A 19594-nucleotide genomic window follows, 5' to 3' on the forward strand; every position below is an offset into this window, starting at 1 on the left:
ACTACAGACGGTAGAAAGGTTAACCGTCTGTAGTGTGGTAGTGAAAGGGTTAACCCTTTGGTAGTGTGGCAGTGAAAGGGTTAACCTTCTGTATTGTCGCAGTGAAAGGGTTAACCGTATGTAGTGTGGTAGTGAAAGGGTTAACATTCTGTAGTGTGGTAGTGAAAGGGTTAACCTTATGTAGTGTGGTAGTGAAAGGGTTAACCTTCTGTATTGTCGCAGTGAAAGGGTTAACCGTCTGTAGTGTGGTAGTGAAAGGGTTAACCCTTTGGTAGTGTGGCAGTGAAAGGGTTAACCTTCTGTATTGTCGCAGTGAAAGGGTTAACCGTCTGTAGTGTGGTGGTGAAAGGGTTAACCCTTTGGTAGTGTGGCAGTGAAAGGGTTAACCGTCTGTATTGTCGCAGTGAAAGGGTTAACCGTCTGCAGTGTGGTGGTGAAAGGGTTAACCCTTTGGTAGTGTGGCAGTGAAAGGGTTAAGAAGATATCAAGACTGTGGAGCTCACAGAGGACCTCCTGGCGCAGCTCGTCCCAGAGGCCCCCGTGGACCAGGTGGTAGGGCAGCTCCTGCAGCTTCCTCAGGTTAGCCAGACCTGGAGCAAACCATAAGGGCTGAGGAGGCACCTGCAACACACAACATGGTCCTTCAAACATCGATCCTTAGGTGACTGTAACTGAGGGGTTACAAAACCCTGACTGTATTAAAGATTGTGATAGATTAAACCACTGCTAGTTATGTACTTTAATTACTGGCCAGACAGTACATCAAATATAGATGGTGAACACTCACAAGAACACGGCATTGACAAAGAAATAGTATTTGAGGGTATTTTATTATTATGCAACATTAGGTTACAGAATGAGAATTAGGGTCGCGCTTGTATGGCGAAGAATATGCGTAAAGTCAGTCAATAGCATGAGTCACTAAGAATAGCAGGAATCCTACGATGAGTCTAAGTTGACACCACCTGTCGTATAATAGCAACTATATAAGGCAACGCTGATACCGCCTGGAGACAATGGGTTCCCTCCGGGGGTGTAAGGCCTGGAGGGTAGAGGAATGTTCGGATACTCAGTCTGATTCAATGAAGAATAAAGAGACTCCACGTACAGGAGTCGGTCCTTGTAAATCCCACGATCAGCAGCAAAGCAATAGTTGTAATCCAAATGCTCGATAGCACTGATGACAGCTAGCCAGCCTCTGTCCATGAGGCCGGCCCGAGTTGTAATCCTCACGAGGTTGAATCCCAAACGATAGTGGAAATCAACGAGGTTCTTCTCCGGGTAACACGTTCCAAATCAATATAATCCAACCGGTAATGGTTCTGCAATCGCCGACGTTGGTTCTCCTGTGCACATGTCCAACGGTTCTCCGACTAGGCCTCCTCGGGTGTGGGCACGTATTTAGGCCACACACCCTGGCTAAGGTACACTAGCTAAAACACGACGAACCGCTGGGTAATGCTACACACGAACGAACTGTGGCCGCACGATATACAATAAATGAACGACTATTTACTTCACTTTAGATTAGGTCGAACTTGACGTTACTGCATTAAACTCTGACACTTTACTATTCTATTCGCACATGTTCTCAACGCACGAGTTGCTCACTTCACCACGATGAACTACGTTGGCTTGTATAGATGGACAAGCAGGTGATCTACTGAACTGAACTACTGCTGTGCGCACCTTGCGCTGTATATATACTTAAGTGATTATCTAGTCCCAAACCGCAGTCCTTGTCTGGTATCAATACGCTGTCTCCGGGCATGTTCTGACATGCCTGAACTTGTCTTTGAACCTGGCGTTGGGGGCTTGCGAGGTGGCGCCTATGGGCGCTGTCCAATAAGGAGAGCGAATATTACTCTGGTTTGAACGCAGGTAAAGGGATATTCCGTGTATATATAAATAATATACAAAGTATATCAAACAATAAAGGTAGATTCTCAGTTTTAATCTGGCCCTTCACAACAGCCGCCTCCTAATTAGTCCGCACCTAATTAGTTAAGGGAGACAGATTAATAGTCCAGTCAACTGCTCAATGTCTGTTGTGGGGAGTAGGGCAATCTACAAAGTCAGTGGGTCATGATCGTCATCAGGGGAGTCAGGGAGCCTCTGCAACTCTATCAGCCTCGCCACGGGTCGGGTGTAGGTCCGCCCGTGGACAATAACTTCTGCCGCTCTGACCTTTCCGTCGGCACCAGTGATCACTTTGCTTACGCGGCCGGCCAGCCACATAGCTCGGGGTAGTGACTGGTCTATGATCATAACGACTGTGTCCACTTGTAAGTTGTCTCTGTCCTTTACCCACTTCTGACGGGTTTGGAGAGACGGTAGGTAGTGGAGGAGGAAACTGTTCCAAAACTTGTCAGCCAATATTTGACTGTACCTCCACATTCTTCGGCCGTTCGCTTCTTCAGGTCTGTACACCGTCTGTGGAAGCGCAGGGTCCAGCCGCACCATCAAGAGAGTGTTGGGGGTGACTGGGTCGACATCTGCTACATCACTTGAGACGTAACCAAGGGGCTTTGAGTTCAATACTCCCTCGATCTCTGTGAGGACTGTCGTGAGGACTTCTTCCGCCATGGTCTGGGCCCCAAGCACGGCGTACAGAGCTGTCTTTATGGAACGTACTTCTCTTTCCCAGGTTCCCCCGAAGTGAGGGGCGTTCGGGGGGTTAAACTGGAATTCGATCTGATAGGGAGCGAGGTGGGTCTTAAGTTCTGGGCCCATGGCTTGGAAGCTCTCTCTCAACTCTCTTTCTCCGCCTTTGAAGTTTGTCCCGTGATCAGACAACAACGTAGACGGTTTTCCTCTTCGTGCTGTGAATCTCCGGAAGGACATGAGGAATGAATCCGTACTCATGGTCGGAAGGAGTTCTATGTGTACTGCTCGGGTGGTCATGCACTTGAATACAATGCCCCACCTCTTCTCTGTCCCTCTTCCTTTCTTCACGTAGAGCGGGCCGAAGCAGTCCACGCCCGTGGAGTGAAAGGGCTTCTCGCCGAGTCGGAGGCGACAGGGAGGCAGGTCGGCCATCATGGGTATACTGGGCTGTGCTCGCCACTTGCGACAGTCTAGACAGGTCCGCTGGAAGCGTCGTACTGCTTCTCTTCCTTGCAGTATCCAATAACGATGTCGGATCTCAGCGAAGACTCTCTCTGCCCCAGCGTGGTGCACATCCTCGTCGTATTTCTTTATGATGAGCTCAGTGACCTTGTGTCGGCTGTTGAGGACTATAGGATACTTGACGTTAGAGATGTTCCGATACCATTTTTCCCTTTCCGATCCGATTCCGATACCTAAGCTTTGGGTATCGGCCGATACCGATATTTATCCGATACCAGTGCATAAAAAAAAAATTAAAAAAAAAATTATATAAATTATACTTTTTTTTTTTTTTTTCAGATACTGTTATACTGTTTTTTAGTAATAACTAGAACGTATGGTATTTATTCAACAACAGGTGATTGTATAGATTTGTATTAGTATCATTAATCAATGAGTATGGGCTGCAGCACTGCAGATATACCCTACTCCAATGATCCACACGGACATTAAACGGTGTTGCACTCGCTACTCAGTGGCTCTGCAGATATACCCTATTCAGTCTGTAAGCTAGTGGCAGATAGACCGTTCATGTTGTGATTTTTGATGCAAAATAAATATTCAACATTCTCTTTTGAAACTCCGCCTCAGACTCTTATCCTTTGGCACTTGCTGTACTTTGCTTGCAGGTCTGCAGCCATTATTGCTGGATTATGTGAATAGCACCAACTTTAGACACGGTAACGTTATCAAGCTAAGCTAACTGACCTAGCTCGCCTTCCCGCATCGACATTAAGATAACGTTAGTAATAGTCAGCTAACGCTAGTCCGTAGCTACTTAACTTAAATACAATTCACCGTGGGTGCATTATTGTTGATAGACGGTCACGGACAGTGTTAGGTCCTGGAGAAAGGACAGGCGATCATCTGATTTGATGTAACGTTAAAAGCGGATGTTGTTCCAACTAGCTATCTTTCCAGCTAATGCTATCATAACACCAGCCAAACACATCCCGTCCGAGCTCCCCGTCACACCGCACTGTCGGGGACAATGGAATTTAAGAAAGTGTATCTGCTGTTAAAATGACACAGCATCACACTTTAAAACATGTTCATTTTATAATCCTCACTCTCCGCAGGACTCGGCAGGAGATAAATTACATCATGGGATCGGAGGCTAGAATTTACGTGTACTCGCCGATACCGATACTAGCATTTTAGGCAGTATCGGCGGCATTTCCGATACTAGTATCGGTATCGGAACAACTCTACTTGACGTCATCCGTTAAGTCCGGGGCCCGTCTCAGACGACCACCCACCCTGATGAGGCCATGGGTGTCGCGCTCAGGGGCCAAGTGGAGCAGTCTGCTGTCTGACGGGATTGGCTTTGTTCCCTGCAGGCAGTCTAGCTCGTCGGGGAACGAGTCTCTTTGGGCTCGCTGTAGCAGAAGGAGTTCTGCCTCTGCGTAGTTCGATGCGTCAATGTCTGTAGTGGGGGGAACCTCAGGGTGGTGCCACAGGAATGTTTTTAGCTGCGCACTCTCAAAGGTGAGGCAGTCGTCTATGTTAGGGTCAGTGGGGACTGGGATGTGCGTCAACCCACAGAACATAGATTTCTTGATCTCTGCCTCCTCTTGACTAGCCTCCCGTGGGGTGGGGGTAGGCCACTCCTCCTCCGGGAGCTTGAGGAACTCAGGACCGTCACTATAGATATTGGGACGTGTGAGGTCATCTAGGGACATCCCCCGTGTGATGACATCGGCTGGGTTCTGTTTCGTGTCCACGTACCTCCAGCACGCTGATCCTACCAGGTCTTGAATCTCTGTGATTCTGACTCCCACGAAGACCTTGTATCTACAAGAATCGGACTGGATCCATGTGAGTACGGTCATGGAGTCTGACCACAAGATTGTTCTTTGCACCGGGATGGTGAGTTCACGTTGGATTAACGTGGCGAGTTACGCGCCTACCAGAGCTGCGCAGAGCTCTAGACGCGGGATCGATTGTTGCTTGCAGGGGGCTATCCTTGAGCGAGCCAGGATGAAGGCTGTGTGTATTTCTCCTCCCTCCTCTCGGGCCCGCAAGTAAGCCACCGAACCGTAGGCTACTTCCGAGGCGTCACTGAAGACGTGCAGGTCCATCTGGCACGTCTCCAGCCGCACTGTGGGTGGGAAGTAGCTCCGGTGTATGTTCACATTTTGGAGCGAGCTGAGTTCTCTCTCCCACTCTCTCCAGGTGGAAGCTAGGTGGTCGGGTATGGGGTCGTCCCAGCCCTGTTCCTTGTCCCACAGCTCTCGTACAATCATTTTCGCCCGAGTGGTGTAAGGTAGGATACACCCCAGCGGGTCGTATTGACTTGCGAGTGTTCTGTATACACTCCGTCTGGTGGTCGGTAGAGGGGTCGACCTTCCCTGCTCCGGGGTCAGGGGTGTGTATTTGTAATGGAGCAAGTCTGTTTTGAATCGCCAGACTAGGCCCAATGTCATTTCCTGTGCTTCACCTGGGGTGGTCGCCATCCAGGTCTCGCTGCTTGCTGCCTTTGTCTCTGGGGAGAGGCTGCGAAGTACTTGAGGGTCACTGCTGGCCCACTGCCGGAGATCAAAGCCGCCTTTGATCAGTGAGGCGCGGAGCTTGAGCAGAAGGGCTTCGGCTTCTTCTGGCGTCGAGACGCTTTGCAGACAGTTGTCCACGTAGAAACTCCTCTCTACACTTTGTCTGACCTCCTCGTCAGCTTCAGGGTCTTCTGTCACATGTTTTTGAAGTGCGAACGTAGCACAGCATGGGCTGCATGTGGTGCCGAAGGGGAGGACCTCCCATTGGTAGATGGATGGTTGCTCATCGTTGATCCTTTCTCTCCATAGGAACCGCAGCAGGGGCTTGTCCTCCTCCACTAGTCGCACCTGCAGGAACATCCCTTTGATGTCGCCGCTGATGGCCACCTTGTCTTGGCGGAAACGTAGTAGTACGCCGAGGAGAGAGGGGCCGAGTGTCGGGCCGGGCAAGAGTTCTTTATTCAGATTCTGTAGTCCGATCTGGTAGCTGCAGTTGAATACAATGCGATCCTTGCCGTTGTGGTGGACCTTGTGGTGGGGCACGTACCAGGATTCAGTCGTCTGGTCGGCCTCTTGAATGTCAATTTTCTTTATGTGTCCCGCGGCGATCAGCTTGTCGATCTCGGCGCGGTACACAGTGGCTTGAGTGGTGTCTTTGGCTAGACGCCGCTCGGTGTTCAGTAGATATCGCTCTGTCGCTTCTTTTGAGGCGTGGAGGGTGGGCATACCCTCTCGCCTCAAGAGTGGAGTTGCGTATCTCATCACTCCGTTGACCTCGACTCTCTTTGTCTTCTGCTCGAGGAGGGCTATGGCATAAGTGTCTTCCTTTGAGCGAACGAGTTTCTTTTCATTCTTAAAGGGCATCGCGTCTAATGTCCATAGCCTCTCGACGTGCTGCAAGAGGGTAAAGATAAGATATTCCTTTATTGATCCCCTTGGGGAAATTCAGGCATCATAGCAGCATGGGGGGGAGGGGGGGAGGGGTACAGGTAGTAAAACAACACAGTATACAGGTAGTAAAAGACAACACAGGCAGTGTAAACAATTTGATCAATATGGTCAATATAATTTACTATCTGACTAGCTGAGGAATATTCACATTATTCACAGTGTCACATAAGGTGCAGTATGCATGAGGTAGTGTTATAATTTACTATCTACTGAGTATACATTAATCAAAGTACCAGGGTAGTCTACTTTGTCCCCCTTGGGTTCCTATAAGTCCCAGGTCAATGTCTGGTAGCAGTCGCTGTCGCTGCCCCCTGTTGTGGGGCCTGGAGGCTGCTAGTCGCTGCCCACTGTTGTGGAGCCTGATGGCCGCTGGTATGAAGGACTGTCCGAGGCGGTTAGTTGAGTGTCGGGGGGGGGATGAGTCTGTGGCTGAACGAGCTTCTCATCTTGACTAGCTCGTCGTAGAGGGGGTGGTAGGGGTTCTCCATGATGGCATCCAGCTTCCTTATCATCCCCCTCTCTACCATCACCTCAAGTCTAGGTAGCTCGACTCCCACCACGGAGCTAGCCTTCCTCACCAGCTTGTTGAGCTTGTTGGTGTCCCTTGAGTTGATGTAGCCTCCCCAGCATGCCACAGCATAGAAGAGGATGCTGGCCACAACAGACTGGTAAAAAGACTGCAGCAGTTTGTTGCACACATTGAAGGACCTGAGTCTCCTCAGGAAGAACAGCCTGCTCTGTCCCTTCCTGTAGAGGGCCTCTGTGTTGTCCGACCAGTCCAGTTTATTGTTCAGGTGTACCCCAAGGAACTTGTATGAGTCCACCATCTCCACATCCACCCCTCGGATGGAGATGGGAATCGGGGGGGGCCTCTTCTTGCACCTCCGGAAGTCCACCACCAGCTCCTTGGTCTTACTGGTGTTGAGTTGGAGGTGGTTGCTGTCGCTCCACCCCACGAAGCTCTCCACCAGGGCTCTGTACTCCTCCTCATCATCGTCGGTGATGTAGCTTACGATGGAGGAGTCGTCTGAGAACTTCTGCAGGTGGCACCCGCTGGAGTTGCGGCAGAAGTCTGAGGTGTAGAGGGTGAAGAGGAAGGGTGACAGCACAGTTCCCTGGGGGACGCCGGTGTTGCTCACCAGTACGTCAGACTGACTGTCCTTTAGTCTGACGTACTGTGGCCTCTCAGTGAGGTAGTCCTTGATCCAGGCCACCAAGCCGTGCTCCAGCTGCATCGCAGAGGGCTTCTCCGCTAGCAGTGACGGCTGGATGGTGTTGAAGGCGCTGGAGAAATCAAAGAACATAATCCTCACTGAGCTGCGCGGCTTCTCCAGGTGCGTGTACGCTCTGTGGAGCATGTAGATGATGGCATCCTCCACCCCGATGTTTGCCTGGTATGCAAACTGCAGGGGGTCGAGGGAGTCACGCACCAGGGGCTTGAGGTGTTGCAGGACCAGTCTCTCAAACGTCTTCATGACGTGTGACGTCAGAGCGACTGGCCTGTAGTCGTTGGGGGTGCTGGGACGTCCCTTCTTGGGCACCGGGACAATGCAGGAGGTCTTCCAGAGCTGGGGTGGTGTCGTCTTCGTTTATCCTCGTGTAGAGGCAGCGAGGGGCTGTCGGTCGGTTGGAAGACCCGGAGAGGGGGCCTTGTAGTGTCCAACCCAAACGGGTCTCGACCGCTGCTGGACAGCCTCTGGGCCCGATGTGGACCCGGTCCGTTGGGACGATGAGGTGTGCGTGGTCGGATCCTATGAGCAGGGTCGGGGTGGCGTCGTCGATGAGCGGTATAGGTAGTTGACGTAGGTGCACGTATTTCTCCGTCAGCTTTGTGATGGGGTAGGTGTACCGTGACAGGCCTATGTCGTGGCTGGTGAAGGCGTTAGTGATGCTATACTGCTTCTCGGGCTGCTTGACCGCTGCTATCGTGAAGGAGACATTTTCACCCTTTATGGTCTTCAGGTCTCTTCTAATGGTACGGATTGTCATTGTTTCTTCGTTCCCCCGCAGACCCAGCCGGGCTGCGGCGGATGCGAGGAGGAGAGTCTTTTCTGACCCATCATCTAGGACGGCGTAAGTGTCCATGACCTTGTCCTCGTAGCTTAAGAGTACTCGGACCACCTTCAAGAGCACTCGGGAGCTCCCGCTCTTCGCAGGGTCTATGTACATGACGTTCACTCTCGAGCTGCTTGGGGGTACGGGTTTCTTCTTGTTGCTGTCGTGTAGGACCTCCAAGTGGGCGCCGTCGCACTTGCTGCATCTTTTCTTTAGGCGGCACTCAGCTGCCATATGGCTGCGCGCGCAGCGGAAGCAGCGGCGGTTGGCTTTGATCCACTGACTCACCTCGTCAGCGGTCAGCTTCTTGAAGGTGTCACATTGAGACAGCCAATGTTCATTTTCACAGTACTGGCATACAATCTTCCACTTCCCCTTCGCGTGGGGGGTGCTGTGGTTCTTGTGCTGCGGCACTGACTCGGCCTGGTGCATAACTGGTGGTTATCGTTGGACCTCCGAGGTCCATCTCTTGGGCTAGAGCCACTCCACACGAATGTGTCCAGTCGTAGACTGCTAACTTCCCTTGCGAGGAAAGCAGCCAGGTCTAGGAGGGATGGCTCTGGGCCGTTGGGGTCACGGTGGTCTCTCTGCCGCCGAAAACGCTCTTGGCGGGCTGGAGGGAGCTTCTCCAGTATTCGCTCCACATTAGAATTTGCATACAGTTCATATCTCCCCTTCTCCTTTTGGGACCCCAGCATCCCCATGAGGGATTGTACCTTGATAGAGAGGTCATCCAGTGCTCTATTGTCTTTGGCTGGGGGGAGGCGGTCGATATCCCGTATTTCTTGGATCACGTAATCCCATATGCGTCCATAACGCTGGTCGAGGGCCACCAGAGCCGCGGAGTATGGGGTGCTTGAGTTGGAATATGCCAGCGCTATGTTATGCGCTCTGGGCACCTTGAGATGCTTGAGGAGGATGGCATATTTGTACGACTCGTCGTGGACGTCGGACATCATAGTCTCCAAACACATGCGTAATTCCGTGTACTGTGCTCTGTCCTCGCGCGTAAAGTCTGGGAACGTCGGTGTGCCAAGGTACGATGCCATGGATGGCTGGTACATTGGTGAGCGTAGGGGAAGAGGCCTCCTGGGCGATTCTCCCCATACGTGTGGTCGTGGGTTAGTACTTGGTGGGTACCAGAGGCCGGGTCCCCAGGTGCTGTTCCTCGGTGCTGACTGTACGTCAAACTCACCCTTGAGTTGGGTAGGGGGTTTGTAGTGCAGTGACTCGGGGCTGAAGTCGGGGCTGTACTGGGCCTCCTGGTCCAAAGTATGTTCGTGCTGGTGGGCTTGATATTCCTCCTCTTCCTCTTCTAGGTCCTGGAGTCTTCTAGTCTCTCGGCGACGTAGGCCGGTTCTTCCCGTTGGCTGGGTCTCGTATGGACCGGTCGGGGAGGGGGCTCGGAGACGTAGACAGGTTCCTCCTGTTGGCCGGGTCCCGGGTAGCTTTGTCGGGTAGGGGAAGGTGCCCTAGACCCTTGTCGTGATGATCTCCGGGAGCTCCGTGCGGAGAGAGGGGGTGTCGCCCTGGCGATCAATTGTTCTATCATCTGCGCCTGCAGCCGGTCGCGCTCTGCTTCGCGCTGCGCATTGGCGGCGTCGCGCTCTGCTTCGCGCTGTGCATTGGCGCGGTCTCGTTCGATGTTCTCTTCCGTCTGAAGGCGCCTCTCCTCCAGTCTGATGCGGTCGTCCTCACTCCGTTGTTGCGCCTGGAGGCGCTCTCGTTCCGTTGCAGAGTGTTCGCGCTCACTAAGGGCTTGCGCTTGGAGTTGCGCGTGGAGGCGCTCTCGTTCCGCTGCAGAGTGTTCGCGCTCGCTTAATTGTTGCGCCTGGAGGCGCTCTCGTTGTTCGCGCTCGCTCATTTGTTGAGCCTGGAGGCGCTCTCGTTCCACGGCAGAGTGTTCGCGCTCCCTTAATTGTTGCGCCCGGAGGCGCTCTCGTTCCGTAGCAGAGTGTTCGCGCTCACTAAGGGCTTGCGCTTGGAGTTGCGCGTGGAGGCGCTCTCGTTCCGTGGCAGAGTGTTCGCGCTCACTAAGCGTCTTTGCTTGAAGCCGGTCGCGCTCACCCTGGAGTCGGTCTCTTTCGGTTGAGGCTGTCAGCGTGGCGATCAAGGCTTGCGCCAGTCTCTGGTCCGCCTCGCTGGGGGATGACACTGACGGAGGTGATCGGGTGCTGACAGGGCTTGTTGGAGATCTGTTCTCCTGGCGCGCTCCGAGGTCTATCTCCTGAGCGCGGTACTCTTCTCTTGGTTGTGTGTCGGGTTCTATCCCTGGAGCGCTTTCTTTATCCTGGAGCGCTCCGGGGTCTATCCCGGTGACGTTGTCTGGAGGTATAGTCACGTCATGTCCCACTTGGTCCCCCCCGTGAGCTAAGTCAGTTTCGTTTGAACCCACTGGGGTCTCTACTGGCAGGGTCGCCAAGTCGATAGGATTGGACATGCTTAAACTATCCGATTTATCCGTATTTAACGTCTGTTTAGATAAGCTAGGGGGTAGAACGAAAGCGAAGTCCTCCAGATATGGAGGTAGCTGACGTTTGCGCTGCGGGCGTTCTAGCTTAGGGGAGCCGCTTGGAGAGTGTTCACCGCTGGCCATGTCAATATTAATATTATATTAAATATTACACTGATACCCTCCGGCTCGAAGGACCAATTGTAACTGAGGGGTTACAAAACCCTGACTGTATTAAAGATTGTGATAGATTAAACCACTGCTAGTTATGTACTTTAATTACTGGCCAGACAGTACATCAAATATAGATGGTGAACACTCACAAGAACACGGCATTGACAAAGAAATAGTATTTGAGGGTATTTTATTATTATGCAACATTAGGTTACAGAATGAGAATTAGGGTCGCGCTTGTATGGCGAAGAATATGCGTAAAGTCAGTCAATAGCATGAGTCACTAAGAATAGCAGGAATCCTACGATGGGTCTAAGTTGACACCACCTGTCGTATAATAGCAACTATATAAGGCAACGCTGATACCGCCTGGAGACAATGGGTTCCCTCCGGGGGTGTAAGGCCTGGAGGGTAGAGGAATGTTCGGATACTCAGTCTGATTCAATGAAGAATAAAGAGACTCCACGTACAGGAGTCGGTCCTTGTAAATCCCACGATCAGCAGCAAAGCAATAGTTGTAATCCAAATGCTCGATAGCACTGATGACAGCTAGCCAGCCTCTGTCCATGAGGCCGGCCCGAGTTGTAATCCTCACGAGGTTGAATCCCAAACGATAGTGGAAATCAACGAGGCTCTTCTCCGGGTAACACGTTCCAAATCAATATAATCCAACCGGTAATGGTTCTGCAATCGCCGACGTTGGTTCTCCTGTGCACCTGTCCAACGGTTCTCTGACTAGGCCTCCTCGGGTGTGGGCACGTATTTAGGCCACACACCCTGGCTAAGGTACACTAGCTAAAACACGACGAACCGCTGGGTAATGCTACACACGAACAAACTGTGGCCGCATGATATACAATAAATGAACGACTATTTACTTCACTTTAGATTAGGTCGAACTTGACGTTACTGCATTAAACTCTGACACTTTACTATTCTATTCGCACATGTTCTCAACACACGAGTTGCTCACTTCACCACGATGAACTACGTTGGCTTGTATAGATGGACAAGCAGGTGATCTACTGAACTGAACTACTGCTGTGCGCACCTTGCGCTGTATATATACTTAAGTGATTATCTAGTCCCAAACCGCAGTCCTTGTCTGGTATCAATACGCTGTCTCCGGGCATGTTCTGACATGCCTGAAATTGTCTTTGAACCTGGCGTTGGGGGCTTGCGAGGTGGCGCCTATGGGCGCTGTCCAATAAGGAGAGCGAATATTACTCTGGTTTGAACGCAGGTAAAGGGATATTCCGTGTATATATAAATAATATACAAAGTATATCAAACAATAAAGGTAGATTCTCAGTTTTAATCTGGCCCTTCACAACAGTGACGATTCAACTGTATCGATTTTAAAATGTTAGAATCGATTATAATTATTTTATTTAAAATATATATATTATTTATAGGTCGATTTTTTATTGACCTATAGTCCATTCATGCTGAGTGAATCAGTTCCCCCAGCCACATTTGTGTATTAAACTTTTTGGGGGGAATTAACTGATAAAGTAAAGGATGTGTTAGAGCAGGGGTCGGGAACCTATGGCTCGCGAGCCATATATGGCTCTTCTGGTGACAGCATATGGCTCCCAGAATTTTTTGAGTAAAAAAAAAAAAAAAAACTTTTTTTTTTTTTTTTTTAATACTTGTGATATTTCTTAATAATACTGTGTCATTTTAAAGTAAACAGAATTAGTTTTGAAGATACAGCTAATAGTATCTGTAGCTGAAGATATAGCGAGCAGAGCTGGCGAGGGAACACAAGTGGACAGAAATTAAAAATCTTCAACCTGAAGACCAGCTGATTCTTAAAACTTGGAACGAGCTTCCTGTGACATACCACACAATGCAGTGTGAGTATTGCCGTATTGACCATGTTTGGCTCTACATATGCATGTGGGCAGTCATTCTCGCATATGAGGAACATTAAGACCAACCTACGCTCACGTTTAACTGATGGAAGCCTCAATGCCTGCATGAAGCTCAATCTCACCACGTATGAACCAGATTACAAGGCCATCAGCAAAACCATGCAGCACCAGAAGTCGCATTAAAAGTAAGACATATTTAATTTATTATATGTTAAAAATACTATATGGCTCTCAATGAAATATATTTAGAAATATTTGGCTTTTATGGCTCTCCCAGTCAAAAAGGTTCCTGACCCCTGTGTTAGAGTATGAGGCAATGAGAACACTCTACTGTTCACTCATCTCACCTTATATAAGTTATTGTGTTGAAGTATGGGGGAATACTTATGGGACCAATATAAAACCATTATATATACTACAGAAGAGGGCTGTAAGAATCACACATAAAGTGAGTTATCGAGAACACACAAACACATTATTTATTAAATCTAGAATAATTAAACTTGAAGACATGGTTAAGTTTCAAACAATGTTAATTATGTTTAGGGCAAGAAATAATACACTGCCAGAAAAACTACAAAATCTTTTTCATTTAGAAAGTGAGTTTAGTAGGAGAAAATACAATTTTAAACATCAGTTTGCACGTACCACACTTAAACAGATGTGTCGTTCAGTTATTGGTGTACAGTTGTGGAATTCTCTCCATAGCGAGCTTAAGGGATGTAATAGTGTTTATCAATTAAAAAAAATATATATATTAGTCAGTATGAAAATCAAGTGAGATCTTTTCTTTTTTTTTCTCTTTCTTTTATTCTTTATTCTTTATTATTATTATTATTTAATTTTTTCTTGTTTAACTGTGGATTGTGTGTTTCTTGTATAATAGTATAAATTATTATTTGTGTAAATTAGGTTGTACGCCGACCATTAAGTAAATACTTGTTTAGTTTAGGAATAAGGGTCAGGTAACTATAAGATTTATTCTTCTTCCTGCTCCTTTTGTCCATGGAATGATATTTATGATTGTGTAATGAAGAAACTCTGATTCCATGTGGCAAATAAAAACTCTGAACTCTGAACTCTGATAGAAAATTAATCGAATCGCATCGAATCGAATCGTGGTCAAATGAAGAGATTTCATGATGCATTGAATCATTGCCTGAAGAATCGTAATATAATTGAATCGTTGTGGGGTCAAATATTTACACCTCTAGTGCAGTCTGTACATTTTTAGCTTAAGTGTACAATCTCAAATCTATTAGGCCCAGGATGAGTGTTATTGTTTTATTTTTTTCACTGCAATGTCTCAAACCATAAACATTTTATACATACAATATATTAAAATATATTGAATATACATTTCAGTCATCATCATATGAATTGTGTTGAGACAGCGACAGGATAATACCTTTCTGTCGGAGAGGAGTAAGGACAGTGATGGAAGGCAGATAGGTTTGAGTTTGCCTCGGCCCCAGCGACCCAGGAAGTACTCAGCCAGGACTCTGTGCTTCTGACCACACTGCTCCCCGGTTAGGTACCTCGCTCGGACCGCTTCAGTCAACTGTCTACATACAGTGCAAGTGTGCACGGCCACATACACAAGCGGTGTGAGCGTGGGAAGAGCATTTTTATATCAAAATGCACTAATAAGAAATAACTGCATTTTCCTTTTCTTACAAAAAAAACGTGTTAAGTGACAGTATGTTCAGATAGGTAATCATCCATTCCCTAAATGTCTCGCCATATCGGCACCAGTTGACTTTACCGCAAAAAGGTGACACAGATCTTTACCTGCACCGGAAGCCAAGCAGCACGACCCCATTGACGCAACGTTCCACTAGGTGTTCTCCCAGGTCATGCTTGAGCTGAGCCCAGAGGAGAGGAGGCATCCGGATGGCTGAGGGGGTGGGTGGCAGAGAGTACTTGTAGACCTCAGCGATTGAATCATCATCAAGGGACAGAACATCACGCAGCTCTGCCTCTAACAGGCCTTCCCTGGAGAAGTAACAAATACAGGTCAAAACAATCTAAAGTTCACATAAATGCTACTTGGATTACTCACACTTATGGTATTCTTAATGAGTGTGGGTTGGTGTGCTTGTGTGTATCTGTGTGTTTGTTTGGACCATCATCACCTCACCTCGCCAAAGTGATGTAGCCCAAGGCGGCGGCCACCAGTTTCTTTCCATGCTTCTCCTCCAGAGACAGGAAGAACAGTGACATCATGTCCTGCGGGCAACTCCCCAGACGCAGCTCGTTCAGCGGGACATAGGAGGCCCATCGTTTGGCCGTAGCGAGAACAAGCTTCAGGTGTAGAGGGCTGCCGCTGTGCTCAAAGTTCCTCAATACGGCTTCACTCTGTTCCGAGGTCAAGGTTCGCTCCGAAGCTTGCATGTAGGAGTGCACGATCTCCTTCCCTTCATCCCGCGACAAGCGCTCCACCTCGAAGACGTTCCCGACCTCTGCCTCCACCTGCAGCCGCAAGTTGGTAAATATTTGAGTGTCGGTACGTGCAGAAACCACCAAGTGGACATTTGGTGGCAGGTCTTTGGGTAACCAGTGGAGTTGGTGTGCATGGTGGCACTCGGAGAGTTGATCCAGGGAATCGAGGACGATGAGCAGATTGACTCCTAGCCGGGAGACCTCGGTTAGAAGCTGCTGGAAGAACCTCACCAGCTCCAAATGTGTGTTGGCAACCAGTGGCGCAGGTGGCGTCAAATCACAAGCCAAACAGATCTGGAAGGAGACGCTGCGGAGAACGTGGTCTACGTCAGGATTCAGTGGGTGAAAGGCGGAGAGTAACCTGATCACCACAACCGCCCGGGGCTCCAGGACATTACGCATCTCTTGCGCCAGCTTACAAAGCAGAGCTGTTTTGCCCATGCCAGCCCCCCCATGGATCACCAGTGGACTGTGGTGGACATTGGTAGACTCCCACATGGCCAGGCACAACTTTCCCAAGAGGCTTTCCCTCCCCCGAAGCCCTCTACACTCATCAGCACTTAGAGCAGCCTGATGACTCACTTCCTCCACCACCGAGCGCCACTGGTCCTCCCGCTCTTCCTCGATCTCTCCCCATCTCCTCCTCTGCCCGCCCCCTACCGGTGACTCGAACAACCGGGTTATTCTGGCCTTCATCTGGGAAACAAACTGCTCACAGAGGCTCTCGAGGTACTGGGCATGCTCTTTGCGTTTGGGGTCGATGCTACCCTTGCTCAGTTCCACGCAATGCAAGTTGAGGATCTTTTGGGAGGTGGTATAGAGGCGCGACTTGAGACCCGTGAGAAGTTCCTGGGCTTCTGCGTCCAACAGGCCATCGGCGGTCACGTCCAGGTACCTCGCCAGTCGCTTGGGCCCATCCCTCACCCTCTGGCGCGGGATCTCTCGTACAAAGAGGAGGGCTGAGAGTTCACGGTCCTGCTTCCCCAAGCCCTCCTCGATCTCACGCTCTGTGACTGTGTGGATGAGGGAGACACATTGTCGTTGTCATGAACAGAACAGACATTTAATCAATACAAATAAGGAACTGTGTTAGTTATACAACTAAACCTCTACGTGGGCTCTCTAATTTGATAGTTTGTCGTCATATTTCTAAGCTTCCAAGGTGAAGGATGTTAACAGGATCTAACCAGATTAATTTTGTCCGGTCTTACGGCTGCTAAAAAGCTGATAGCATCACGCTGGATTCAACCAGATAAAATGTGCCGGAAGGTATGGGTTCTTACCTATCTCGATGTGATTTATCTAGAGATATCTACCGCAAGAATTTTAGGTGTCAATGAAGCCAGCATAGCAATCTGGTTAGAGGTGGTGGAGAAGATAAAGGTTAGCATATGAATTTGTAATTCCTGGTGTTAAACGGAATAATGGATGGATTGTCCAAGGGGGGGTCCTGAGGGGGGGGGGGGGGGGGGGGGGGGGGGGGGAAGCGAGCAAGAGCATAGGTATTGTATTGTATTTATTATGGGTAATTTTTTAATCTACATTTATTTTGATTTAAGTACTGGACTGTCATTATTGTTATTATTGTGTCAATCATAGTCCTGTGATTTATTGTGGATTCCTACTGTTTATGTATTGTGTGTCTGGTTTTATGTAAAAAAAAGGGGAAAATAAAAAACATTTGTTAAAAAAAAAAAAAGATCTAACCAGATTTGTAGAAGAGTTGTTTCTGCTCCTCTGTGACATCGCCGTCTGCCTCGGCCTGTGTGGCGGCTGTACGTAGGAGCTTCAACAGCCGGGTCTCCGTGAAGCGCCAGGAGAGGACATCCTGGTCGTGCTGTGGCCCACTCTCAGGCCTGAGGTCACGGTAGTGGGGGAAATGAGTCGTGATTGGCTGAAGGACATACGTGGGCGGGACAGCATTGTTATCTTTCACGAACCACTGGGCGAGCAGCGCTAGGCCCTCTGAGTTCTCTGACAGCTTGTATGAAAGGACTTCAAACTGCTTTTCCGGGATGACACGGGGAACGGGACGATGGCCATAGCGGTTCCCCAGTAGGGCCTAGAGTCACACAGGGGAACAGAACTGGATTGTTTACTGTATACTGTACTGCCGTCCTTAACCCTTTCACTGCCACACGACAGAAGGTTAACCCTTTACTATCACACAACCGACAGCGATGCTCCATCATTAGCATCAACCCCGGAGCTAATGATGCTAATGATGGAGCATCGCCGTCGGTTGTGATAGTGATTGATTGATTGATTGAAAACTTTATTAACAGATTGCAGAATGCAGACCAGAGAAAGACTTTCGTCTTGTTTACATCAGGGTCCCCCATTTTCAATTCATCGTAACATATATGACATACATGACATACAGATAGACAGTACTGCTACATCTATACATTTATGACATACCAGATTTGCAAATACAGTACTGTTTGTGATACGAAGAGTCCAGAAAAAAGAGTATATACATTTGACGTAGAAACTGTACATTGGAGGAGGTTGGGTAGGAGGGGGGGGGGGTGGGGGGGGGTTGGGTAGGAGGGGTGGGTGGGGGACACTGTACAATTGTACAAGCAAAACTGTACATTGGAATATTGACAAGACCATACTTGGTAATTTACTGTACATTGGAGGGGGTTGGGTTAGGACATTTACAGGGGCCAGTTTCGAATTGCAGTCTCCCGTAGGTGTTTTTTGAGAGTGGTTTTGAAAGTGGGTAGTGATTCACATTCCTTTACAGCTTTGGGTAGGGCGTTCCACATTGATGTGGCATAATTGCGAAATGTGTTTAGTCCCTTGTTTGAGCCGAATCTGGGTTTAACATGATTTGTGGAGCTCCCTCTGGTGTTGTGATCGTGGTATTCACTGACCTTTGGGACGTATTTTGACATGTACATGGGTACCTTGGTCATGTAGTGTATCTTGTAGACCAGGCCCATTGCAAGTTGCTGTACTCTGTCGTCTACTCTAAGTAAAGGGCTAACCTTCTGTATTGTCACAGTGAAAGGGTTAACTTCATTCTAAACAGAGATTTAGAATAATGATCTCATCCTATGTCTGCATGAACTTTTCATTCAAATGGAATAAACACTCACAATGAAAGCTGGACCCACTGACAACTTCTTACATGTTTCAAGTTCCTTGAGATACAACTCTGGGGCCATGTGGTCCGCAGAGATTGTATTCCGAATGCCCCATCTCAGATCCACAACCTAAAGGGAAAGAACATTCCAACTTGTCAATTATTAACGAATGTATTCATCCACTACACTTTCAAAATCATTTAAGATTTGTGAGGAAAATACCCAAATATGACATCTTTCAGGATCTTACCTCAAAGACCAATCCCAGATTTCGACAAAAGGTGTGGATTTCTGGGTACGCTTTATCCAGCAATGCTTTCCTCTCACTGCTCATATCTACAAAGCAGTCATGACCAAAACAAAATGTACTATAAATTACAGCCTCGTGTATAAATCAAAAGAGATATACCGTACTTTTCGCACTATAAGCCGCACCTGACTATAAGCCGCAGCAGCTAAATTGAATGATGTGTACATATATAAGCCGCACTGGACTATAAGCCGCAGGTGTTTTAATGTTTAATTACCATATGTAATTAGCATTGGGACACAATACTGTCGGACAAATAACAAGAATTAACTAATTTACAAGTTGTATTAAGTTTAGCAAATAAGGGAACAGATAAATAACATTTCAATGCAGTCAAAAAAGCAATATTTAGATTTTTACATTTTCGGGTTTGGTCACGTCGAGTCACATATAAGCCGCACCGTTATATAAGCCGCAGGGTCGAAAAATCTGGGAAAAAGCCGCGGCTTATAGTCCGAAAAGTACGGTATATATATAACTGAAGACCTATATTAGGAACCCATTCACAAAACCTTCCAGAGTCTGGGTTCAGTGACCAGGGACACTTGTCTCCATGACCTTTATTTAGGGCTGGGCGTTTAATCGATTTTATCGATTAATTCGAATTAATGATTTAGGACGATTTTGAAAATTTTAAA

General features: G+C 48.5%; 1 protein-coding gene across 1 annotated transcript in view; it reads right to left on the minus strand.

Moving 5' to 3' along the window:
* nwd1 (NACHT and WD repeat domain containing 1) overlaps positions 1-19594 on the minus strand; it is a gene marked incomplete at both ends in the record, with an annotated part of 72107 nt that overhangs the window by 50666 nt on the left and 1847 nt on the right. Inside the window, 7 exons of the mRNA XM_084311509.1 lie at positions 504-621; positions 14518-14674; positions 14901-15104; positions 15250-16564; positions 17259-17613; positions 18659-18775; positions 18897-18982. Of these exons, the coding sequence (XP_084167635.1) occupies positions 504-621; positions 14518-14674; positions 14901-15104; positions 15250-16564; positions 17259-17613; positions 18659-18775; positions 18897-18982 (2352 nt within the window). The remainder of the gene's footprint in view (positions 1-503; positions 622-14517; positions 14675-14900; positions 15105-15249; positions 16565-17258; positions 17614-18658; positions 18776-18896; positions 18983-19594) is intronic.

The sequence above is a fragment of the Notolepis coatsorum genome, assembly GCF_963971535.1.
Source record: "Notolepis coatsorum genome assembly, chromosome: 3".
Classification (NCBI taxonomy): domain Eukaryota; kingdom Metazoa; phylum Chordata; class Actinopteri; order Aulopiformes; family Paralepididae; genus Notolepis; species Notolepis coatsorum.